Genomic DNA, 26,940 nt, shown 5'->3' with positions numbered 1-26,940 from the left:
GTGTATTATATCAGGCAAATCTGCTACACAAGATGTCTTTAAAGTGTTAAAGAGCAAATATGTTAGTTTGAGGACTAAGGTTGTGCCTGACTCAAGCCTTCGTATTTTCAATAACCTCATATGCATGTTAAAGTTGGACAGTGAATAGGGAAGACCATAGAAGAACTGAAGCATTTCAGTTTGGTGCTGGAGGAGACTATTAAACGTTCCACGGACTGCCAAAAGAACAAGAGAATCTGTTTTGGAAGAAGTATAGCCAGAATGCTTCTTGGAAGTCAGGATGGGCAGACTTCATCTCTCATATTTTGGACACATTTTCAGGAGGGACCAGTCCCTGGAAAAGGGTATCATGTTTGGTAAAGTGGAGGGTTGGATAAAAAGAAGACGACCCCCCAATCAAATGGCTTGGCACAGGGGCAACAGAAATGGGCTCAAACAGAGCAACGATTGTGATGTTGGTATAAGACAGGGCTATGTTTTGTTCTATCGTATACAGGGTCACTATGAGTTGGTATTGACTCAATGACATCTAACAACAATAACAAACGTTCTATAGCAAGTTTCAGAGTATCTTCTAACATCCATTTTGGTCTTTCTTTCTTGTGTTTTAATGACCTTTTGCTTTCTTCATTTACGATGTTCTTGATGTCCTACAACTTTTCTGGTCTTTGGTCATTAGTATTCAATGCATCAAGACAGACTAGTAAATGAAACAGGCAGTAGGATATTGTCTGATATAGTGCATGAAATCTATTCTTGAGATGGTCTCTAGATTTAAGTGAGATATGCTCAAGGTTGTATTTAGGCTCTCATTGTTGTGTTGTTAAGTGAAATAGAGTTGGTTCATATTCATAGCGATCCCATGAAGGGTTTCTGGGGAATGACTGGTGGGTTTGAATGGCCAACCTTGTGGCTGGCAGCCCAGTGCTTATCTCACAGTGCCACACCAGGACTGTTTGACTGTCATGGACTTCTAATATATCTGTGGAACAGTTGATGGAGAAGCTGAACATCAACAGTCAGAACAAAGACAGGAGCTGAGTATGGAACAACCAACCAAATGCTCATCTGTAACTTCAGGGTGAAGCTAAAGAAAATTTAAACACGTTGGCTGGCGCTCATGGACTTGATTACATTTTCTTTAGCTTCACACTGAAATTGCAAATGAGCAATTGGTGTCTCATTCCACAATTGGCCTCTGGCCTTGTTCTGACTGCTGATGTTGAGTTTCTCCATCACCTCTGCACAGATTATTAGATTTGACTCCTGTGTATTCTGTCTGGCAAGATCCATGCATATAATCATGGTTTATGTTGTTGAAAATGGTATTTGGTATGTAGAAGTACTTGATCTTGCAAAAGTCTGTCATAAGATCTTCAGCCTCATTTCTATCTTCAAGGCCTTATTTTCCAACTACTAGTCCATCTCAATGTCAAGAAAACAAAAATCCTCACCACTGGACCAATAAACAACATTCTTATCAATGGAGAAAGGATTGAAGTTGTCAAGGACTTCATTCTTCTTGGATCAACTATCAACACTCGCAGAAGTAGCAGTCAAGAGATCAGACGACGTATCTGCTGCACAGGAACTTTTTAAAGTATTAAAGAGCAGAGATGTCAGCTTGAGGACTAGGGTGCGCCTGACCCAGGCCATTGTGTTTTCAATAGCCTCATATGGATGCGAAAGCTGGACAGTGAATAAGGAGGATCGTAGAAGAATTGATGCCTTTGAGTTGTGGTGTTGGAGGAGAATACTGAGGGTGCCATGGACTGCCAAAAGAACCAATAGATCTGTTTTGGAAGAAGTGCAGCCAGAGTGCTCCTTGGAGGCCAGGATGGCTAAGCTTCGTCTCTCCTACTTTGGACATGTAGTCCGGAGGAAACAATCGTTGGAGAAGGATGTCATGCTGGGTAGTGTGGAGGGTCAGAGAAAAAGAGGAAGACCTCCAACGAGATGGATCTGCCAGGTGGCATCATTGATGGACTCGGGGGTGGCAGCGGTGGTGAGGTTGGCCCAGGATCGAGCATTGTTTCGTTCTGCTGTGCATGGGGTCTCTATGAGTCGGTTCCGACTCGATGGCACCTGACAACAACAACAACAACAACAACAAAGTCCTTCCTCTTTTGCTTTTTAGCTTTTCCATTTCAATCATTAGCAATTATCAATGGATTTTGATTGCATGTTTGGTAAATTTCAGACTTCAGAATTTGGTAGAAATCTTCAATTGCTCCATAATTGGTTTAGTTGTTGGTGTATAAATTTGAATAATAGTCCTATTAATGGTTTTTCCCTGTAGAGGTATGGATATTACCCTATCACTGACAGCCTTGTTCTTCATAATGGATCTTGAAATGTTCTTTTTGATAATGAATGTTATGTGATTTATGTTAAATTTGTCATTCCTGGCATAATAGATCATATAATTGATTAAAAATGACCAATATCAGTTCATTTCAGCTCACTAATGCCTAGGATATCAGTCTTTATGTGTTCCATTTGATTTTGGATGACTTTTGGCTTTCTTACATTTATATTTGATGCATTCCATAATGGGTATCTGTAGCTGCTTCTTCTCATTTTGAGTCATGCCACATCAGGAAATGAAGGTCCAGAAAGTTTTCCTCCATTCACACCATTAAAGTGGATTCTTCTTTGAGGAAGCAGCTCTTCCCTAGTCATATTTTGAGTGACCTCAAACCCCAGTGGCTTATCTTCTGGCACTATATCAGACACGATTCTGCTGCTGTTCATAAGGTTTTCAGTGGCTAGCTTTTCAGAAGTGTACTGCCTATTCCCCTTTCCTAGTCTTCTAATCTGAAGCTTTGTTGAAACCTGTCCACCTTAGATTACTCTGAATTACTGGTGGCAGAAGTTCCAGCATCATTGCAACACATGAGCCAATACAGTATGGCAGACAGGTGAGTGGTGGCACCCCAGCTTAGGAGATGAAAATGGACTGTTCAGCATCAGCAAATGGCTCAACTTACCCACCCAGATAGCAGGCTTAGGTCATAGCTAGCTTGAAATGATCTCCTTACCTCTGAATTTATAGTGTGAATGGAAGCTTTGGGTAAGGTTTTAGGGCATACTGACACTCCCTCCCTAGTCTCAGTTTCCTTATCTGTAAAATGGGGACCACGGTTATGACATGTGCAATAATACATGCTTAAAGTTCAAAGACCCCTAGTAATAATAATAATGCAAAGGATCATAATAACTGCATGAAAATGAGAGAGACCTTTCTGTTATGGTGAAGAGCCTGAAAAGCACCCTCATCCAATCTAAAGAGAAACAAGAAGGGGCAATCTAAATGCTGACCCAAATCCAACTGGTGGCTTCATCTAAGAAGAAGGTAGCTTATTTCCATACCTTGCATCTTGGCTCCCTTGTACATGGGGATAAGTCGATCGAGGTCAGCTGGTGGCTCAGTTATAGGCTCAAGAGTTGGGTCAAAGAGATTGAGCATAGCTGCTGCAAGCTGAAAGCCAATTTCTTTGGAATTGAAGCTGCGATGAGTCCATTCATTGGAATAGTATCGATTGGAGAACTTGGTGAGGGAACCAGCAGCTCTGATGGCTATATCATTGGTGTGGAAGTTGGTATCAATCACAAGTCGGCCATCATAGACAAGACATGCATCATTTAATGCTTTAAAAGTTTCATAATCCACGTTTTTTTCACAGAAACTGAAGAACATCTGAAAAAAATGAATAACTTCATTATTACTTATTATGACCCTTTATTGTATTTCCCTAAATCTCCAGGGTATTTTATTATTTGGGGCACACACACAAAATATAGTAAAAGTTTTTCATGATTGTTTTATGTATATGTGTGTGAGAGAGATTGATTTTGATTGTCTTTGGTATGGAGAGAAACTGAATATCATCTGATATATTCTTATTCAATCTAGACAGCCTATGGCAAGAAGGATGACAGGTGATGGAATACCTACCACAAGAGTAAATATTTTTTCCATGTGAAGTCCCTGGGTGGTGCAAAAGTTGAATGTGTTTGGCTTCTAACTGAAAGTTTGGATGTTCACTCCTACTCAAAAGATATATCTCATAATTATCTAGATCCAAAAATCAGACATTAAAAACCCTATGGAGTTACAGTTACACTCTGAACCACATGGGATTGCCTTATGTCAAACTCAGGTCAATGGTAAATTGACGGTATCTCTTCCCATTATCCTTTTCCTGTGTCTGATACTTTAGTCTCTGTGTTCCTTCTTGGGGTTACCTCATCCAGTCTTGAGGCTTCAGATTTCTCCATTCTGTGCCTCTTAAACTCAGTCTGACCATCCATGCTGTATGCCCTAGAGAGGGTGAGAGCACCAACAACCTCAGGTATCTCCTGGTCTGAACTCCTGACTTGTTGTCTCATGCCCTACTATGTTGTTGTTGTGTGCCGTGGAGTCAGTTCTGACTCATAGTGACCCTGTACAGGGTTTCTGAGGCTGTAAATCTTTACAGGAGCAGAAAGCCTCATCTTTCGCCCGCAGAACAGCTGGTAGTTTCAAACTGCTGACCATGAGATTAGCAGCTTGATTCATAACCACTATGCATTCAATAAACATGAATGGAATGCTGGACATATGCCAGGCACTGTACTACGGAAGGGTCACAAACCCCTTTGAGTACAACTAAAAAGTTGTCTGTAGATACCCCTCTATTCTCTGCCCAAATTACAAAGCATTCTCATGCTCTTCTATGAATCTTCCATATTGATGTTGAAAGTTATCAAAAACAGTCCAAGTTAGTTCTGTGTAAGTCTTCAGTTGTTATTTGTGTAGTTAATTTCAATTATTTTTATCTTTACCTAAATAAAGTTGACCACCTTATTAAAAGTATGCTAAAAAATGAATATATGACATGGCTGTTAAATATACCCATGACTTCCTCCTTAATTCCTCCACGTGCCTATTTCTCAGACTTCACTGCCTCCTTCTGTGGTAGCCATCAGCTATAGGCACTGCTCTGGTAGCATAGTGATTATGAATCGGGCTGCTAATCTCAAGGTCAGCAGTTCGAAACTACCAGTGGTTCCATGGGAGAAAGATGAAGTTTTCTTGCTCCTACAGAGATTCACAGCCTCAGAAACCCTGTGCTGGGTCACTAGGAGTTGGAACTGACTCCATGGCACGTAACCACAACCACCACCACACACTCATGACTGGTGCAGGGAGCCCTCTGATACGTCATTGTCCAATACGGTAGCCACCTGTCAAAAGTGACCCTATCATTTTAAATCAAAAGTAATTAAAATTAAGTAAATTAAAAGTTCAGTTCCTCAGTCATACTGTTGTTGTTATGTGCCATGTAGTCAGTTCCGACTCATAGAGACCCTACACAGGGTTTCCGAGGCTGTAAATCTTTATGGGAGCAGATCGCCTCATCTTTCTCCTGCGGACCGCTGGTAGTTTCGAACTGCTGACCTTGTGGCTCACAGCCCGATTTGTAACCACTATGCTACTAGAGCTCCTTACTAAGCCTTTTAAAATGTTCAAAAGCCACATGTGGCTAGAATTCTACCAACGTAGATAGCATAGATACAGAACATTTTTATAACCATAGAAAGTTTTATTGAACAGTGCTGAATTTAGATGAATAATTTTAAGATCTCCTTTTTTCTTCCTCAGGTAGAATCAACTTGGTTGTCTCCTTATCTCCGTCTTAATTCACTCAATTATTTAATCCCATATTGTTGTTGTTAAGTGCTTTTGAGTTGGTTCTGACCCATTATGACCCTGTATAGGGTTTCTGAGGGTGGCTGGTAAGCTTGAACTGCCAACTTTGTGGTTCAAACCAATTTGCAACCCAGTGCATTCACCCACAGCAGCACACCGGGACTCCATATTAGGCAGCTTCTTCTTCTTTTTTTTTAATGCTTTATTGTGAATTATGTAATAGTTTACATGGGAGAACATTAGTTTTATATTCATTCTATTGTATATCATTTCATTGCCATGGTTACAATCCCCTCCATGCATCATCAACCAACCAAAGGGTATACATTACAAGCCTGTCCCGCCCCCCCCACCTCCGGTTGTCAGCACACAGCCCCTCTTCCTCTCTGTGACTAAAGTCCCCAACTGCTCTATCTCTCCATGTCATCCTCTCTGCCTCCATCTCAGGCATCACTGCTTCTCTGGGTAGGGTCCCACTCTCCACTCTTCTCCATTGATGGTCCCAGGGACCTCCACTCCTAGACTGAAAAGTTAATTAGGCAGCTTCTTTTTTAATCTTTAAAAAATTCTGCCTTAGAATTCTTATTCAGAGACTGCAGGGAAATATATTTCTCTGAGTCTCTCTCTGATTCTGAATCTTTCAGTCTTCCTATCTATCTTTTTTCCCTCTCTTCCTCTCCCTTTCTATCTTCCATCCTCGATTTAACCAATAATTGACCTAACATAAAAGTTATACAATTGCTATACACATGTAAAATTATGGAAGCCATTTGATCTGAATTTAAATTACACATAAAAAACAGTGCCATCGACCTCTTGAGACCTTGAAAATTTCCAGAAGTTCCTTTCAGTATCCCTACAAAAGCTATTTTTACCTTCCAATGTTTTTCCAATAAAAACGTTTCATTAAGAGATGATGACGTGGACAGATGGAGCAGCTGGAGACACTGGACTCAGGGAGGGAGATGGGTTGTGTGCTGACGGCCAGAGGAGGGGCAGGGGCGGGTCTGTGGGGTGTATTCTTTGGTTATTTGATGAAGCAAGGAGGGGACTGTGATCATTGCAATGAAATGAAATATGATAGGATAAATGTAAAACTGATTTCTCCCATATAAACCCACATAATTCACAATAAAAACTTTTTTTAAAAGTTTCATTAAGTAGCACATTAAATATACAGTAAAGTCTGTGAAAGCTGAAACCTATGTATGACAGGAACTTGTCATAGAAGGAAAACGCAAAGATTGTCCACTAATAATGAGCAATAGAAACGTGGTAAGACTGCACCCGATTAAAGGCAGAAAACTTGTGAGATCCAGAAAAACAAGGCAATACTGTCAAGTTCTGGCACTCACAGGTTTCAAAGCTTTAGTTCTTGTTTTACTGGGTTTTCAAGATGAGCAGTATTACAGTAGTATTATTTTATACTTTTTGGTGTAGACACTCACAACTTTGGCTATGTTTGGGACTTCATAAAAAAACTAGACTGCAAGTGAAATTACATATCTAATAGTATTAAATGAAAGCATATAGTCTAAGTTACAGAACTCTTTAATACAACCCAGATACTTCTGTAATGCTAATTGAGTATTACATATTGAGTAAAAATATGAAGTAGAAATCTGGCCACATTGGTGTTATTCTGAACAAATATTTCAAGACTACTTATATTGATAATTCTGATGGGAAAGACCAAAGCCTGCTGGGTTAGATGAGGATAAGGCTAGAAGTCATTGATCTGATAAACCTCATCCATTCATTCATACCTTTAGACAAGTATTTATTGCACCAGGCTTTAAGAATATTATGGTGAAAAGGATAAACCTGGAGCTCACTATCTAGAGAGATGGATGTCAAAGATGTTTTCTCAGAGAGAAATAAAGAATTTCTGATCAGTGTTGAACAGAAGGATGGTGACGGCCCCAAGAACAAGTGAACTTGGTATACCTATCCTCATACTAACTCTCCTACTGATAATAATTATACATTCTGGTTAAAAAAAGAAAAAGAAAAAAACCAGCTACCTGAGGATTCTGATGAATATAATCAAATAAGTTGTGTAGGAAAGTAAACAGTTGATTGGCATAGGGATAATTTCCTTTTTCTGGTGGATTTTTTTATGTGGGTGGTCTGTGATTACTTTACGCACTTGCTAATTGCAAGGTCAGTGGTTTAAACCTACCAGTTGCCCCTTGGGAACCTTATACAAGGTCATTATTATTATGAGTCATAACCAACTCTATGGCACTTAATAGCAACAAAAGAAAGAGAGAGAGAGAAATAAATGAACAGAAACATAAAGACTTATGGGGAAACTTCAAAAACTCTAACAGATAAGTAATTGGAGTCCCAGGAGGAAAAGAAGGAAGAATGGGGCAGAAAACATTTAAATAAACAAAGGCCAATAACTTTTTCAATTTAGTGTGGGGCTGTAAGATACGCACTGGACTTTGATCACAAGTTTGGCGGTTCAAACCCACCAGTCACTCCTCAGAAACCCTGTACAGGGTTGCTATGAGTCAGAACTTACTCAAGGGCACTTAATAACAGCAACAGCATACATTTATAAATTCAAGAAGCTCAGTGAATCCCAATCAAGGCAAATTCAATGAAAGTCATGTCGACAGACATAATAATCACAGAGCTACCCTCCATGTCCCAAAGCATCACACTGCTGAAAACTAAAGATATAGGAAAAATCTTAAGATTTGCCAGGGGAAAATGACACATTACATTATTACATACAGGACAAGAATTATTTAATTGGCAGTTAAGATTTTATAAAAACTCATGAAAACCAGAAGATGGTGGGATGATATCTTCAAAGTGCTGAAAGAAAAAGCATTCTTTCAATTCAGGATTCCATATTCAGTAAAGATGTCCCTCAAGAATTAAAACAAAATACATATTTTTGGGTAGAGGAGAATTAAAAGAATTTGTTCCCAGCATATCTTTAATACAAGAAATGGTTAGGAAATACCATTTCTTCACTCTACAGGGAAATTGTATCAGAGGGAAATATGAACCTTCAGAAAAGAAAAACAAAAGAGAGAGGGAAAACAAAAGGAAAACTCCTGGGTACAGAAAAAAGACTTTTTCTTACATTTTAAAAAATATACATGACTTTAAAATAAAAGTTACAATATTGTCTTGCTGGTTTTTCAATATGTGTGTACATATAATACGAAAACTATAAAAAAAAAAAGATTTCCTGGTTATGGCAAGAGGGACGTGTACGGTTGAAAGATTTCTACGTTCTCTGGGTTTCAAACGTCCAAGAACAATTGCTTCCTTCCCTGGAGCCTCTGGGTGGATGCAAACTGCCAACCTACTGGTTAGCAGTCAAGTGTTTCACCATTCATACCATCCATGGATTTGTGTATCTTTATTGTTAAGTGCTGTCATGTCAGTTCCGACTCATTGCAATCTTGTGTCAAACAATTGCTTCCTAAATGAGGTATGTGCTCACCTCCAGAAGTTCATCATGATATACTTGGCACATTTTCCAGGATCACAGTTTTGGGTGGATAATCTGGGTAAAATCATTTACTTTTTTCCTATTGTCTATAAGTATTGTTACATACATGTATAGACAATACCACTTTTATATTAAAATGAAATTGACTTCTCTCATTTCTCAGCTATAGTTCCAGAACCTTGGACAGAGCCAGGGACTTAATAGTATGTGCTCATTCTGTAGAATGAGTACATAAATGAATATATATTCTAAAGAGCAAAATGCAAAATGTCCATAGACGTTCAGAATAAAAAAGATTCCAGAGAAATCTCTCCTGTGCTGTTGATCATCTTTGAGTCTCTAGCTAGACTGTGGTGGGAGATGTATGTCCCCATTTTTGACTCTTAGAGGAACATAGATCAGAAGGTTCAATTTAGCTTGACCACTTTCAACTTTGAGCCCAGGTGTGACACTGTTGGATAAGCACTAGACGATAACTACAGGTCAGCAGTTAAAACTAACCAGCTGCTTCACTGAAACCCTATATAGGGTCTTTATGAGTCAGAACTCCTCAATGGCACACAACACACACACCTCTAACTCTGGGGTAAGGCATTGCTATGAATCTTCCACCCCAACTTGGTTGCCTACTAGATAGTAGGTAGCATTCTTTATAACAATTGCTATCAAACACCCTTGATCTACATAGCTCCTGTCCTCACATTGACCTTGACCTCTTTGGGGTCTTCTGCTTTTCAATTTGAATCATTGGTTGCTTATCTCTTCCCTTCTTCCCTGGATTCTGCTAATCATCTGAGCTGGCAACTCTATTGATACAGGTTAAGTTGGGCTGTTATGCATCCCCAAAGAGAAATTCAGTTTCTATAAGCCTTCAAAGGCTCTATACTCCATAAGCTTTTCCTATTTAATTTTTGAGAATTATAGTGTGTAAGAGCAGCTCAGACAACAGAACCCTCCTGATTGAGTTGGTACTCAGCCTGGAACCACAATACTCTCATAAGTAAAATGGGGTTGATTCACTTTAGATCAGTTATGTATTACATGAGCATGTAGCATATAATGCATGGCAAACTCTCAAGAAATTTACCCATCACTGTTAAGTTGATTCTGACTCATAGAAAACTTAAGACAGAGTACAATTGCTCCAAAGGGTTTCCAATGCTGTTATTTTTATGAACCAAGATTGTTACATCTTCCTCCTGCCAGCCTTTCATTTAGCAGCTCAATGCTTAACCAATGTCTATCACACATTCTAAATTTTTCACATTCAGAAGTGCAGTCTAATCCCTGCCCCCCTTGAAATATGGACTGGCTTTAGTGACTTGCCTACATAGAATGTAGCGGAAGTGAGGCTTCTTGACTTCTGAGGCTGTCATGAAAGGGGACATTGTTTCTGTATGGCACTTGCTCTATCTAGCTATCTATTTAGTCTCATGAAAAGGTCAGGTATAAGTTCTGATCTAACTGCAATTTGAGTTTAGCTAGCATCAATATCTTAGGCATTAGTGAGCTGAAATGGACTGGTACTGGCCATTCTGAATCTGACAACCACATGGTTTACTATGCCGGGAATGACAAATTAAAGAGGAATGCTCTTGCATTCATTGTCAAAAAGAACATATACAGATCAGTCATGAATGAGATACAACCCTGTCTGCGATAGGATAATATCCATGCACCTACAGGGAAGCCCAGTTAATACCACTATTATTCAAATTCATGCATCAACCACTAAAGCCAGTGAGGATGAAATAGAAGAATTCTACCAACTTCTTCAATCTGAAAATGCTCAAACATGCAATCAAGATGTATTGACCCTTACTGGTGATTGGAATGCAAAGGTTGGGAACAAAGAGGAAGGATCAGTAGTTGAAAAACATGGCCTTGGTGATAGAAATGATGCTGGAGATCGCATGGTAGAATTCTAGAAAATCAATGATTTGTTCATTTCAAATAGCTTCTTTAGACAGCATAAGAGATGAATATACACATGAACTTCACCAGATGGAATACAGAGAAATCAGATTGACTACATCTGTGGAAAGAGATGATGGGAAAGCTCCATATCATCAGTGAAAACAAGGCCGGGGCAGACTGTGGAACAGACCATCAATTACTCATATGCAAATTCAAACTGAAGCTGAAGAAAATGAAAACAAGTCCACGAGAGCCAACATATGACCTTGAATATATCCTCGAGAATTTAGAGGTCATCTGAAGAACAGATTTGATACATTAAACACTAAAGACCGAAGACAGGAAGAGTTGTGGGATGACATCAAGAACATCATACATGAAGAAAGCAAAAAGTCATTGAGAAAACAAGAAAGAAGGAAAAGGTCAAAATGAATGTCAGAAAGGACACTGAAACTTGCTCTCCAGCATAGAGATGGTAAAGCAAATGGAAGAAATAAGGAGGTACAAGAGCTGAACAGAAAATGTCAAAGGTCAGTTCTAGAAGACAAAGCCAAATATTACGATGAAATGTGTAAATATCTGGAGTCAGAACACCAAAAGGAAAGAACATGCTCAGCATTTCTCAAGCTGGGGAAACTGAAGAAAAATTCAAGCCTTGACTTTCGTTATTGAAGGATTCTCTGGGTAAATTATTGAATGATGCAGAAAGTATCAAAAGAAGATGGAAGGAATACACAGAGTCACTGTACCAAAAGAAAATTGTTGATGTTCAACTGTTTCAAGAGGTAGCAATATAATCAAGAGCCAATTATACTGAAGGAAGAAGTTCAAGGTGTGCTGAAGGAATTGGCAAAGAACAAGGCACCAGGAATAAAAATGGAAATCTTTAAAGAAAGTGAGGCAGCACTGGAGGCACTTACTCATCTGTGCCAAGAAATTTGGAAGACAACTATCTGGCCAACTGATTGGAAGAGATCCATATTTGTGCCCATTCCAAAGAGAGTTGACCCAATGGAATGCGGAAATCATTGGAAAATATCTTTGATATCTCATGTGAGTAAAGTTTTACTAAAGGTAATACAGAAACGGCTACAAGCATATATTGATAGAGAACTTCCAGAGGTTCAAGCCAGAAGTGGATGTGAAACGAGGGATATCATTGCTAATGTCCGATGAATCTTGGCTGAAAGCAGAGAATATCAGAAAGATGTTTACCTGTGCTTTATTGACTATGCAAAGGCTTTTGATTGTGTGAATCATGAAAAGCTGTGGACAACATTGTAAAGCATGAGTATTCCTGAACACTAAAAATTATGCTTATGAGGAATCTGTACACGGACCAAGAGGCAGTTGTTCGTACAGAACACAGGAACACTGAATGGTTTAAAATTAAGAAAGTGTGTGACAGGGCTGTATTCTTTGACCATACTTATTCAACCTGCATGCTGAGCATATAATCCGTGAAGCTGGGTTCTATGAAGAAAAACATGGCATCAGGATTGGAGGAAGACTCATTAACAACCTGCGATATGCAGATGATATAACCTTGCTTGCTGAAAATGAAGAGGACTTAAAATACCTACTGATGAAGATCAAAGAGCACAGCATTCAGTATGGATTGCATCTCATTGTAAAGAAAACAAACATCCTTACCACTGGACCTATAAACAACACTCCTATCAACGGAGAAAAGATTGATGCTGTCAAAGACTTCATTCTTCTTGGATCAACTATCAACACTAATGGAAGCAGCAGTCAAGAAATTAAATGACATATTGCCTTTGGCAAATCTGCTACACAAGACTTTGTAAAGTCTTGAAGAGCAAAGATGTCAATTTGAGGACTAAGGTGCACCTGACCCAAGCCATGGTATTTTCAATAACCTCATATGCATGCGAAAGCTGGACAGTGAATGAGGAAAACTGGAGAAGAATTGATGTTTTCAAGTTATAGTCTTGGAGGAGAATATTGAAGTGCCATGGGCTTCCAAAAGAACCAACAGATCTGTGTTGGAAAAAGTACAGCCAGAGTGCTGCTTGGAGGCCAGAATGGCCAAACTTCCTCTCTCATACTTTGGACATATTGTCAGGAGGGACCAGTCACAGGAGAAGGATATCATGTTTGTAAGGTGGAGGGTCAGAGAAAAAGAGGAAGACCCCCCAATGAGATGGATTGGGCAAGTGGCAGCATCAATGGGCTCAAATGTGGCAACAATTGTGGCCCAGGACTGGACAGTGTTTCGTTGTGTTGTGCATAGGGTTGCTATGAGTCAGTACCGACTCGATGGTACCTAACAACAATAGCAACAGCATCAATAGTCAGATATGTAAGTCAAATGACTCCATCCCTAGCTGCTGTCTGACTGCAATGCCATGGGAGACTGCCCCTCAAGTAATCCCACAAACTCCCAGTTGAGCCCAGTCAACTTCCAGAACAAGGAGCGATAATTATAATAATAATAGTAATTTACTTTTGCTATCTTAAGTCACTCAGAAATAGATAAACTGAACACTTAGAAAATGAAACTCAAAATCTGTGACTATAAATCCACTCCCAGCAATCCTTCGAGACTCCAAAACTCCTGACAGGCGACTACTTTCCCCAATCCCGTCTCAGTGACTGCGGTTCACAGGGGTTACTCACCGAGCACTGAAGTCTGAAAGGCTTGGTGGGCGTGGTGAAACTGGCATATTTGATGGGGTCCGGGTACTGTCCATCGTTCCACTGTGCCAGGAGTGCATCCTGGTAGATGGTAACTCTGGCTGTTCCAAGTGCCTCTTCCACTGCGCTTTTCACTGAGTAGTTATTGATACAGGTGATGGTGGAGGTGGACGGAGGCTGCACGAGGTAGATGCTGGAACCTCTGACACCGAGGTTTAAGAGCGTTTCCACCGTGGTGTAAGTGTCAAGTGTGTTCCCATAGACAATGACATTCCCTAGAAAAAGGCAGAAAAATGCTAAGATACACAGTTTTTCAAAAACCTTATTAGCCAAATGCTAATAATTGGGAATTGCTTCCAATAACCCTCTTATTTTCACATTGTAGGGAAGCTAGTGGTGTTACCTAGCAACGGTGACATCCCACAAAGTAGTCAAGTACTTTAAACACAAAAGTAGGACATTCATTTGTGTTCCTATAATTTGAAAGTTGAAATTATGCTGAATAAAAAACTGCATAGCACAAAACCTTGCATCTGGATTTTGTTTCCTACTTGCTATATTTATTAAAGGAATAAAATTACTAAGGTTTGCAATCTATGCAAGTTTTTTTAAAAGATGAAAAAAGCCATTAAAGTAAGCATGCACATGATGTTACTGATGATATTTTAATACTTAAGTATTGAACTGGGTTGATTTTAAGAAAAAAAATTTCCTTCTACGATAAATAAGGACTAGAATAATCTGCTTCTCAACAGATAATTATATAGAAATTCAATTTCTGATTTTTAGTACTTGAAGGGTCAAGAGCTAGCAAGAGACTGACAAAATAATCTTTAAAGGCATACCCAAGTTAGACTGCTAATCTCTCAGTCAGTAGTTTAAAACTACCAGTGGTTCCATGGGGGAAAGAAAAGGCTTTCTGCTCCCATAAAGATTTACAGCCTCAGAAACCCTATATAGGGTCGCTATGAGTCAGACCTGACTCCATGGTATATATCCACAACCAATCACCAAGATAATAACAGCCCAATCAATACATTTATGCTTCTTTAAAATGCTACAGAAATAGTTTGATATGTTATTCTAAAAATTTCATCAGTTTTTAGATCAAGTATGAAAATTAAATGAGTGAAATATTTATGTGCTATTTATGTGCTGTGGTGCAAATGGTTAACATGCTTGGCTGCTAACCAGAATGTTTAAGACTCCAGTCCTTCTAGAAGTCTCTTGAAAGAAAAACCTGGTAATATATTTCCAAAAAACAAAAAGTAGCCATTGAAAATCTTTGGAGTATATGATGGGGATTCAAAAGTTCTTGGGAAGATGCCACCATCTTTTTTTTTTTTTTTTAGCTTTTTACTGTGAATTGTATGATGGTTTACAGAGCAGATCACTTTTCCATTCAACAATTCATATACATTTTGTTTTATCTTATTTATTGTTATCCCCACAATGTTACATTGCTTATCCCACTTCCTCCTTGTGTTTCCTGTTTCCATTCCTCCTGCTTATAATATGTTAGAAGTATGACAGACAAAGTCTGGTTATCTTGGCTTCTAAAACATTCTGCTTGTAGTTCATCCATCATAGATTTGATTGTTCTTCTGACAGTCCTTGGTACGTTTAATATTCTCCTCCAACAGTGTAACTCAAATGCATCAATTCTTCTAAGGTCTTCCTTACTCATTGTTCAACATTCATATTATGGCTTGGGTCAGGCACACCTTAGCCCTCAACCTGACCTCTTTAGTCTTGAACCGTTTAAAGAGGTTTTGTGCAGCAGATTTAGCTAATGTAATACATCATTTGATTTCTTGACTGCTGCTTCTGTGAGTGTTGATGGTAGACCCAAGCAAAATGAAGTTTTTGACAACTTTAATCTTTTCTCCATTTACCATGATGTTACTTACTGGCCAAGTGGCGAGGATTTTTGTTTTCTTTACATTGAGGTTCAACCCATACTGAAGGCTGTTGTCTTTGATCTTCATCAGTAAGTATTTTAAGTCCTCTTCATTTTCAGCAAGCAAGGTTATATCATCTACATATTGCAAGATGTTAATCAGTCTTCGTCCAATCCTGATGTCACATTCTTCTTCATATAATCCAGTTTCTCAATTATATGAAGCAATTTCTTGATTCAGATTGAATATGTATGGTAAAAGAATACAACCCTGGCACACACCTTTCTTTATTTTAAGTCATGTTCCCTTGTTCTGTTGGAATGAATGCCTCTTGGTCTATGTATAGGTTCCTCATGAGCAAAATTAAGAGTTCCAGAATACTCATACTTTGCAATGTTGTCCATAGCTTGTCATGATTCACACAGTTGAAGCCTTTGTATACACAATAAGGCACAGATAAATATCTCTCTGGTATTCTCTGCTTTCAGCCAAGATCCATTTGACATCAGCGATAATATCCTGATTCCACATCCTCATTTGAATTTGGCTTGAACCTCTGGAAGTTCCTTGTCAATGTACTGTTGCAGCTGTTTTTAAATTTTCAGCAAAATTTTACTTGCATATTATATTAATGCTATTGTCCAATGATTTCTGCACTCCATTGGTTCATCTCTCTTTGGAATGGGCACAAATATGGATCTCTTCCAAGCAGTTGGCCAGGTTTCAAATTTCTTGGCATAGATGAGTGAGTGCATCCAGTGTTTACTACTGGAAGTTGAGGCTTAAATGTTTTCCTCAGGTCTTTCTGAGCATGTTCTTACATTTTGGATATCTAACTCAATGTGCTTGCACATTTCATTATGATATTAGACTTTGTATTCTCGAAATGCTCTTTGAGATTTTTTGTTCAGTTCTTTTACCTTCTCATGTCTTCCATTTGCTTTAGCATCTCCAGTCTGGAGAGCAAGTTTCAGAGCCTCTTCTGACATCCATTTGGATCTTTTCTTTTTTGTCTCCTTAATCACCTTTTGCTTTCTTCCTGTATGATGATGTTCTTGTTTCATCCCACAACTCTTCTGGTTTTCTGTCATTAGTTTCTAATGCATCAAATCTGTTCTTTCTGAACTTTATCACTAGGTAAATGTGGCCTTTTAAAGTCTCAAATTATTGATTACTCTTAAGATGTAATCAATCAAGTTGGAGCCCTGGTGTGGCACTGTGAGCTAATGCACTGGACTTCAAGGTCGGTTTGAACCACAAGGTCAGCGGTTCAAGCTCACCAGCCACTCCCTGGGAACCCTACACAGGATCGCTATGGGTCAGAACCTACTTGATAGCACTTAACAACAACAACAAGGTGTTACTATCTTACTAGTGTTACTGTTCCCTTTACAGCCCTGTCTCTTGTTTGGTTAAGTCATTGGGGTGAGTTCAGTTCCCGATCTAAATCATGACTAAGGGTCATAGTCTGTGGGGTTCTGCCAGTCTCTACCTAATCAGTTAGCTGTATTGATTTTTGGGTGTTTTTTTTTTTTTTTTTTTTAATGATTTTGAGTTTTAGTCCATATTTTTCTCCAAATCTGTTCTCTTTTAATTCAATTTTCCATGAAGTCCCCTCGGAGTTCCACTCAGACATACAAGGGTTGCCATGAGTTGAATCAGTCTCCAACAGTAAGTTTGTTTTGTTTTGTTTACAAGCTATTTATGACATTGATTGACATTTTTACCCTGTCATAAACAAACTATACCTTTCAGACAAGGATACAACAATTTTACTGCAAAATGTGTTCCTACTTCACTGAATCTATGAACCTATATATTTCTTACCTGTTTATGAAACTGACTGAAAATGAACTTTACAAGTCAAAATAAACAACTGGTTTTATGGTTAATAAATTATGCAAAAGTAGATTACAGTCTAAAATTGAAAGGAGGTGTGATGGTTTAACTTACTTGCTTAGGAAAAAAATGAACTAAGATAAATTTAGTTTACTTCTATGAGTGTAACAGCGTCTAGACAACTCCCTCCTGTTTCTGTTCCTGGAATACAGGAGCTGAGAGGACACTGAAGCCACAGGGAAGGGCCTTTCCAGTAAGCCATCACTAGGACATGGCCATGCTCTGGTCTGGATGTTCTTGGCATTCAGGTGTGCTAACACAGCATTCCTCAGTGAGCTGCATGTTCCTAGGCTGAAAGAGCCAGCATGCTGCTGAAATGATCCAGGTACCTACCTGCTTCGATCCCTGAATCCTGACTGAGTTGCTCAGATAGATCCCTGAATCCTGACTGAGTAGTAGAACAAAGGTTCAGTTTGCAAGGCAAAGGTTTGAGGTCTTCTGCCCTTTTAAAATACGCATGCCAAACAACGCTCATTTTCAGTTAAATTTAGGTGTGTAACTACAAGGTTGGTGGTTCAAGCTCACCAGCTGCTCCTTGGAAACCCTTTATGAGGTTGCTATGGATCGGAACCAACTTAATGGCACTTAACAACAACAACAAAGCCCAACATGACTCTTAGTTTAAGATGCCAGTCTCATCCACAATGCCTTTTAGTAATTGCTCTGTGAGATGGGCTTTTCATCAGACTCACAGTGCTGCCGGGTCTGGAAGTCTGCATATGGGCAGCTTGAGAGGGTGGAGCTTTTCCATTCAAAGAGCAAAAGCTCTTATAACATTCTATTTTCAAACTATGATGCAAGTTGTTGATGTGCTCAGCTGCTATTGAAAGGTTGGGAGTTTCAGTTCGCCCAGAGGTGCCTTGGAAGAATGGTTTGGTGATCCACCTTTGAAAAATCACTCATTAAAAAACATATGGAACACAATTTTATTCTGACACACATGGGGTTACCATGAATTAGAATTGGCCTGAGGGCAACTGTTTTTCATTTAAAAAATATTTATTTGTAGACATTCTAATCTAATTTCAAATAATTCTAGTTACCTTAAGGGAGCACAGTGACTTCATATGATAGGTACTAGACTACAAACCACAAGGTTGGCGATTCAAGCCCACCAGCCACCCCACAGGAGAAAGATGAAGTTTTTTTACTCCCACAAAGATTTACAGCCTCAGAAACCCTATACAAGGGCACTGTGAGTCAGACCTGTCTCAGTTATACTTAATAACAGCAACCACAAATATGGCTAAGATTTTTTATAAAAGGAAAATAAAAAATTTTTGTAATAATGCAGGGAAATTGAAATCCTTATCTATTGCTGATAGGAAAGCAAAATGGTACAACCATTGTAAAAAAAATTAAATATATAACTACCAAATGATTTGGAGTCTTGGTGTGGCACTGTAGGATAAGCACTGGACCACAAAGTTGGTTTGAATCACTAGGCAAGCAGTTCAAACTCACCAGTCACTCCTCAGAAACCCCATACAAGGCCTCTATGAGTTGGAAACAACTCAACGACACTTACCAACAGCAACACCATATGACCCAGAAATTCCATTTCTAGATGTATACTCAAGGACTTCAAGGCAGTGATGTGAACATATGTACACCAATGCTCAATGCAGCATTATTTAAATAACCAAAGGTGGAAACAACCTAAATGCCCATCAAGAATGAATGGATAAACAAAATGTGGTGCATCTATGCAATGAAAGCAGTCATAAAGAGAAATTAAGTCCTGATATATGTTACAATATAGCTAAACCTTGAAAATACTATCCTGGGTGAAATAAGCAACTCACAAAAAGATAAATATTTTATGATCTCAATTGTATGAAATGACAATAATAGGCAAATGTATAGAATTAGAGTCCTGGTATGGTGCTATGAGTTAATGTGTCAGACTGCAAAGTCGTTTGAAATGCAAGGTCAGTGGTTAAAGTGCACTAGCTGCTCCTTGGAAACCATATACAGGGTCACTATGGGTTGGAATTGACCCGACGGCACTTAACAACAACAACTTAGAAATCAGAGTTTATTAGTGGTTACGAGGGGTGGAAGGGAGGGGAAGAGGAGGAGTCATTTTGGGAAGAAGTAAGTTTGTGTTTATGCTGATATAAAATTTGGCATTAGTTAAGGCTATCCAGAAGAAAAGGATGCTGCCCGGCTGTCTTGTACAAAACAGTTTGGTCAAAGATTTTATAGACGAATCCTGATCAAAAGAAGTGAAAATGTGCAATAGATGCCATTTTTTTCTGAAGCACTAACACTGGGTGAACCCCTGAAAGTGCTGCCCTAAGATTAAAATGAAATTATTCCCTGAAATCATCTTGACTAAATAATAATTTAGTTTAATTAGTAAAGAATGTCTACCTTGAGCTGTTTTAAACAAATGTCTACATGTGATCAAGTTGTCAACACCAACTTGAAAGGTTAGAGGAGATGTTTAGGAGTAAGTGAGTTTGTGTTAAGAATGGTGAGATACCAAGAAAGGTTATACAAATTGAAGAATGTAATCAATGTCACTGAAATGTACATGTAGAAATACTCTAATTGTTGTTGTTGTTAGGTGCTATCGAGTCAGTACCAACCCTTAGTGATCTTATGCAGAGCAGAATGAAACACTGCCCAATCCTAGGCCAACCTCACTACTGTTGCCACACTTGAGTCCATCGATGCTGCCACTTGGCCAATCCATCTCGTTGGGGCTTTTCCACTTTTTTTCCTGACCCTCCACCTTACCAAACACGATATCCTTCTCCAGCAACTGGTCCTTCCTGACAATATGTCCGGAGTATGAGAGACAAAGTTTGGCCATCTTTGGCCTCCAAAGAGCATTCTGGCTGCACTTTTCCCAAAATGGATCTATTGGTTCTTTTGGCAGCCCATGGCACTTTCAATATTCTCCTCTAAGACCGTAACTTAAAAGCATCAATTATTCTACAGTTTTCCTGATTCACTGTCCAGCTTTCGCATGCATATGAGGTTACTGAAAATATCATGGCTCGGGTCAGGCACACCTTAGTCCTTAAATTGACATCTTTACTCTTCAAGACTTTACAAATTCTTGTGTAGCAGATTTGCCCAAGGCAATATGTCATTTGATTTCTTGTCCACTGCTTCCATTAGTATTGACAGTTGATACAAGAAGCATGGAGTCCTTGACAGCTTCAATATTTTCTCCATTGATAAGAATGCTGCTTATTGGTCCAGTGGTGAGTATGTTTGTTTTCTTTACAATGACATGCAATCCATATCAACTGCTGTGCTCTTTGATATTCATCAGTAAGTATTTCAAGTCCTCTTCACTTTCAGCAAGCAAGGTTATATCATCTGCATATCGCAGGTTGTTAATGAATGAGTCTTCCTCCAATCCTGATGCCACATTTTTCTTCATAGAACCCAGCTTCTTGGATTATATGCGCAGCATACAGGTTGAATAAGAATGGTCTAAGAATGCAACCTTGTCGCACACCTTTCCTAATTTTAAAACATTCAGTGTTTCCATGTTCTGTACGAACAACTGCCTCTTGGTCCATGTACAGATTCCTCATGAGCACAGTTTTAAGTGTTAAGGAATACTCATGCTTTGCAATGTTGTCCATGGCTTGTCATGATCCACACAATCGAAAGCCTTTGCATAGTTAATAAAGCATAGGTAAACATCTTTCTGATATTCTCTGCTTTCAGCCAAGATCCATCAGACATCAGCAATGATATCTCTCATTCCATGGCCTCTTCTAAATCCAGCTTGAACCTCTGGAAGTTCTCTGTCAATGTATGATTGTAGCCGTTTCTGTATTACCTTTAGCAAAACTTTACTCACATGGGATATCATAGAGATTGTCCAATGATTTCCGCATTCTGTTGGGTAAACTCTCTTTGGAATGGGCACAAATATGGATCTCTTCCAATCAGTCAGCCAGAAAGTTGTCTTCCAAATTTCTTGGCATAGATGAGTGAGTGCCTCCTGTACTGCCTAACTTTCTTGAAAGATTTCAATTTTTATTCCATTAATTCCTGGTGCTTTGTTCTTTGCCAATTCCTTCAATGCACCTTGAACTTCTTCATTCAGTATCATTGGCTCTTGATCATATGCTACCTCTTGAAACAGTTGAACATTAACCATTTCCTTTTGGTACAATGACTGTGTATTCCTTCCATCTTCTTTTGATGCTTTCTGCATCATTCAATAATTTGCCTAGAGAATCTTTCAATAACGAAAGTCGAGGCTTGAATTTTTTCTTCAGTTCCCCCAGCTTGAGAAATGCTGAGCATGTTCTTCCTTTTTGGTTTTCTGATTCCAGATCTTTGCACATTTTATTGTAATATTTGACTTTATATTCTCGAGCTGATCTTTGAAATTTTCTGTTCAGCTCTTGGACCTCCTTATTTCTTCCATTTGCTTTAGCATCTCTATGCTGGAGAGCAAGTTTCAGTGTCTCTTCTGACATCCACTTTGCCCTTTTCCTTCTTTCTTGTCTTCTCAGTAACTTTTTGCTTACTTCATGTATGATGTTCTTGATGTCATCCCACCATTCTGGTCTTTGGTCTTTAGTGTTTAATGCATCAAATTTGTTCTTCATATGATTTCTAAATTCAGGTGGGATATATTCAAGGTCATATTTTGGCTTTGTGGACTTGTTTTCATTTTCTTCAGCTTCAGTTTGAATTTGCATATGAGTAATTGATGGTCTGTTCCACAGTCTGCCCCTGGCCTTATTTCCACTGATGATATGGAGCTTTTCCATAGTCTCCTTCCACAGATGTAGTCAATTTGATTTCTGTGTATTCCATCTGGTGAGGTCCATGTGTATAGTCATCTCTTAGTCTGTCTAAAGAAGGTATTTGAAATGAACAAATCATTTGTTTTACAGAATTCTATCATGCGTTCTCCAGTATGATTTCTATCACCAAGGCCATATTTTCCAACTACTGATCCTTCCTCTTTGCTCCCAACCTTTGAATTCTAATCACCAGCAATGATTAATACATCTTGATTGCATGTTTGATAGATTTCAGATTGAAGAAGTTGGTAGAATTCTTCTGTTTCATCCTCACTGGCTTTAGTGGTTTGTGCATAAATTTGAATAATAGTGGTATTAAATGGGCTTCCCTATTGTTGTTGTTGTTGTTAAGTGCCTTTGAGTCGGTTCCGACCCATAGCGACCCTGTACAGGGTTTCCGAGGGTGTAAATCCTTACGGGAGTAGAAAGCCTCATCTTTCTCCCCCGGAGCGGCTGGTAGTTTCGAACCGCTGACCTTATGGTTTGCAGCCCGATTCGTAACCATTACACTACCAGAGCTCCTGGGCTTCCCTATAGGCGCATGGATATTATCCTATAACACACAGCGTTGGACCTCATGACTGATCTGGATATGTTCTTTTTGACAGTGAATGCAGCACTATTCCTCTTCAATTTGTCATCCCCTGCATAGTAAACCATGTGGTTGTCAGATTCAAAATGGCCAATACCAGTCCATTTCAGCTCACTAATGCCTCAGATATTGGTGTTTATACATTCCATTTCATTTTTGACAACTTCCATTTTCCCATATTCATACTTCATACATTCCATGTTCCGATTTTCAATGGATATTTACAGCTGTTTCTCTTCATTTTGCTGAAGATAATTAAAAACGGTTGTTGTGGAACATCAACAGTGAGCTGCCAGAAATTCAAGCCAAATTCAGAAAAGCACATGGAGGAAAGGGTATCATAACTGACATCAGATGGATCTTGGCTGAAAGCACAGAATACCAAAAATACGTTAACTGTGTTTTATTATTGACTATGCAAAGGAGCTCTGGTAGCGTAGTGGTTACGATCGGGCTGTGAACCGCAAGGTCAACAGTTCGAAACTATCAGCTGTTCCGCAGGAGAAAGATGAGGCTTTCTGCTCCCGCAGAGATTTACAGCCTCGGAAACCCTGTACAGGGTTGCTATGGGCCGGAATTGACTCCACAGCACACAACAACAACATGCAAAGGCAAACTATGGATAACATTTCAAAGAAAGAGAATTCCATAACACTTAATTATGCTCATGATGAACCCGTACATAGACCAGTCATTCCAACAGAGCAAAGGTGTAACTGTGTGGTTTAAAATCAGGAAAGGTGTATGTCAGGATAGTACCTTTTCACCATACTCATTCAATCTGTGTGCTGAGCAAATAATCCAAGAATATGGACTATATGAAGAAGAACATGGCCTCAGGATTGGAGGAAGTCTCATTATCAACCTATAATATGCTGGTAACACAACCTTGCTTGCTGGAAATGAAGAGGACTTTAAATAGTTACTGAATGAAGATCAAAGACTATAACCTTCAGTATGGATTACAATTCAATGTAAAGAAAACAAAAATCCTCACAACTAGAGCAATTAAGCAAGAACCTAATAAAGAGAGAAAAAGATGAAGTTGTCTAAGATTTCATTTTACTTACATCCACAATCAAAAGTCAAGAATTCAATCAATGTATTGCATTGGGCAAATCTGCTGTAAAAGACCCCTTAAAGCGTTAAAGAGAAAAGGTATCACTTTAAGGACTACGGTATTTCCAATCACCTCATGTGCATGTGAATGTTGGAAATGAATAAGCTAGAAAGGAGGAGAACAGATGTATTTTAACTATGGGGTTGTTGTTGTTATGTGCCATCGAGTCAGTTCCGACCCATAGTGACCATGTATAGGGTTTCTGAGGAGTGGATGGTGATCTTGAACTGCTGACCTTGGAGTTCAAACTGACTTTGTAGTCCAGTACATTAACCCATAGCGCCTCACCAGGAAAGTATCATCCAACGTCATAACAAACAAAGCTGTCTGGAAAGAAGTATAGCCAGAATGTTCCTTAGAAGAAAGGATGGCAAAATTTCTGTCTCATGTATTTTGGACGTGTTGTGAGTCCTGGTGTGGTACCATAGATCAGCACTGGACTGCGAGCCACAAGACTGGCAGTTCAAATCTACCAGCTGCTCCTTAGAAACCCTATATAGGGTTGCTATGAGCCAGAAATGACTCAATGGCACATAAAACCCTACCACCATCAGGAGGAATCAGTCTCTGGAGAAGGCTATTATCCTTGGTAAAATAGAGAGTCAGTGAAAAGGAAGACCCTACAGAGATGGAGTGACACAATGGTAGCAACAATGAACTCAAACATAACAATTATGGAAATGGTGCAGGGCTGGCCATTGTTTGTTGTGTTGTACACAGGCTCACTATGAGTCAGGGCTGACTGGATGGCAATTAACAACAACATTCATTTTGTGCTGAAAAATCTGGTAATGTCTCCTTTCTAGTTCAATTTGCTACACCAGTAAGAAACTACAAATGTTTGTACTTTAACGTTTGACAGAGGAAAAATGGTGGACTGCCCTCCTTTGAAATAGCACTAAACAACAGAGTTTTTAATAAAGAATAATAGCATACAACCAGCAGTTTTTCAAAGAAAACCAATCTTGTTGCTCCTTTCAGGGAATAAATTATTCATTACTAAGCTTACAGATCTGAAACAGGAAGCATGGTCCAGAGAAAGCACATTAAAAAGGCAACTGTGAAGTTTAAGGTGACATGAAGGAGTACTAAGTCATTTTCTCACTTCTAAACTACAGTAGTTGGTGAAAAATGTTCAAGGATGTTTCTTAGGAGAGAGAAGCTTTTGTGTGGACAGCCCAGTTGGGGAGAAGAAAGGGAAAATTATAAACATTCTGGGGAATTATCCATTCTACAACTTCAGGTTAAAAATGCATTAAGATTTTCTGTTTCTCTGTCAGTCGTGAGCAAGCAGGAGGCTGTTGGGTTGCAGGAGCGGAGCAATGCCTAAATGTTTCTTCAAGCTCATCTGGCAGTGATTCTGATAGTGAAGACGACAAAAAGTTAAAGAGGAAAAAGCAAGTTGCCCCAGAAAAACCTGTGAAGAAGCAAAAAAAACTGGTGAGAAGTAGCAGAGGTGTTCATATGTTTCAGATTGGGAAAATGAGGTATGTCAGTGTTCGGGACTTTAAAGGGAAAGTCCTAATTGATAATAGAGAATACTGGATGGATCAGGAAGTTGACATGAAACCAGAAAGAAAGGTATTTCTCTAAATCCCGAGCAGTGGAGTCAGCTGAAGGAACAGATTTCAGACACTGATGACGCAGTAAGGAAACTGAAACGTCAGAGTATATCCAACTTGAACTGTTCTAGTAATTTTCATCTGTCTGTTTACATTGGCTTTTGTTTTCTAACCGTTGTTTTCCAAGCTATTGTATATTTGGATTGCAGAACAATTTGTAAGATGAACACTTTTTAAAATGTGTGTTATTAAAAATATTCTGAGTGAAGCTGATTTGTAAACTTTATTAAGGAGAATTGCTTGTGTCCACTAATCTATTGTAATACAATCTTAAAATAAAAAGTTTTAAAAAAATACATTAAAGGCAGACTTCCAAGGCAAGATGTTGGAGTAGGCAGACGTACTGAGGAGACCTTTTGCAACTAAGATTTTAAAGACCAAATGAAACAGATACAGATGGAAATTCTGAAACCCTGAGTGCTGAACTGAAGAGGAAGTGGAAGAGGAGCAGTGAGAGAAGAAAAATGGGCAGACTATAGGCTTGCCTGGAGCAACACGGCCATTTTGAGCTTTGGGGAGAGGCTGTGCCTGTAGGCACAGGACATGACTCGAGTTTGGTTTGGCAGCAAGTGGAGGTGCAATTCTTTCTTGTTCTCATGCCCTCCAGATAGCAGGGGGCATGCCCAGTCCATGTCCTCACCAGCCCAGTCATCAGTGGCACCTGTCCCTACACAGCCTCTGTTCTACCTGGAGTCAGATTCTGGGCATATCACCCCTGCTTCTGAAGGTGTATGAACCCACCCAGAACTAATCTACACAAGCAGTGAAGAGAACTGTGTTCACATTTCCAGTCTCTGTTACATCCACCAGGAGGTAAGTGGTGAGTGTCTGAGAACATTCAATATACAATCAATTATATATAAATATGACAATAAATGTCCTAGAGAAGAGAGACAATTCCAGCTTACAAGAAGAAAAAAGCCAGAGTGCTTCAAGCAAGTGATCAAAATACATAATTAGAAAATATAATACTAGAAATGGTAGTGGTTGGTTGGTTGGTTATGTGCCGTGAAGTTGGTTCTGACTCATAGAGACCCTGTCTAGGGTTTCAGAGGCTGTAAATCTTACAGAAAGCTTCACCTTTCTCCCAAAGAGCAGCTGGTAATTATAAACTATTGACTTTGTGTTTAGCAGCCCAACTCATAACCTACTATGCTACCAGAAAATAATTTAATAAAATTAAAATGTATTTAATAAATAATTTTAGAATGATATTTTGGTACCTTCAATGGAATGAGAAAATGATCCAGAAAACTGCAGATGAA

General features: G+C 39.0%; 1 protein-coding gene and 1 pseudogene across 1 annotated transcript in view; one reads left to right on the top strand and one right to left on the bottom strand.

The window, feature by feature from the left end:
- The window catches only part of LOC102837054 (chromosome unknown open reading frame, human C20orf26), a 529,862-nt gene that overhangs the window by 132,401 nt on the left and 370,521 nt on the right, over positions 1-26,940 (bottom strand). Inside the window, exons 21-22 of the mRNA XM_006860747.1 lie at positions 13,734-14,026; positions 3,373-3,700 (exon numbers count right to left, since the gene is read on the bottom strand). Of these exons, the coding sequence (XP_006860809.1) occupies positions 3,373-3,700; positions 13,734-14,026 (621 nt within the window). The remainder of the gene's footprint in view (positions 1-3,372; positions 3,701-13,733; positions 14,027-26,940) is intronic.
- LOC102822936 lies at positions 23,604-26,410 on the top strand (annotated as a pseudogene).

This window comes from Chrysochloris asiatica, unplaced genomic scaffold (genome assembly GCF_000296735.1).
Source record: "Chrysochloris asiatica unplaced genomic scaffold, ChrAsi1.0 scaffold00039, whole genome shotgun sequence".
NCBI lineage: Eukaryota > Metazoa > Chordata > Mammalia > Afrosoricida > Chrysochloridae > Chrysochloris > Chrysochloris asiatica.
Note: the sequence above shows the minus strand (reverse complement) of the source record. Positions and strands in the feature narration are given on the sequence as shown.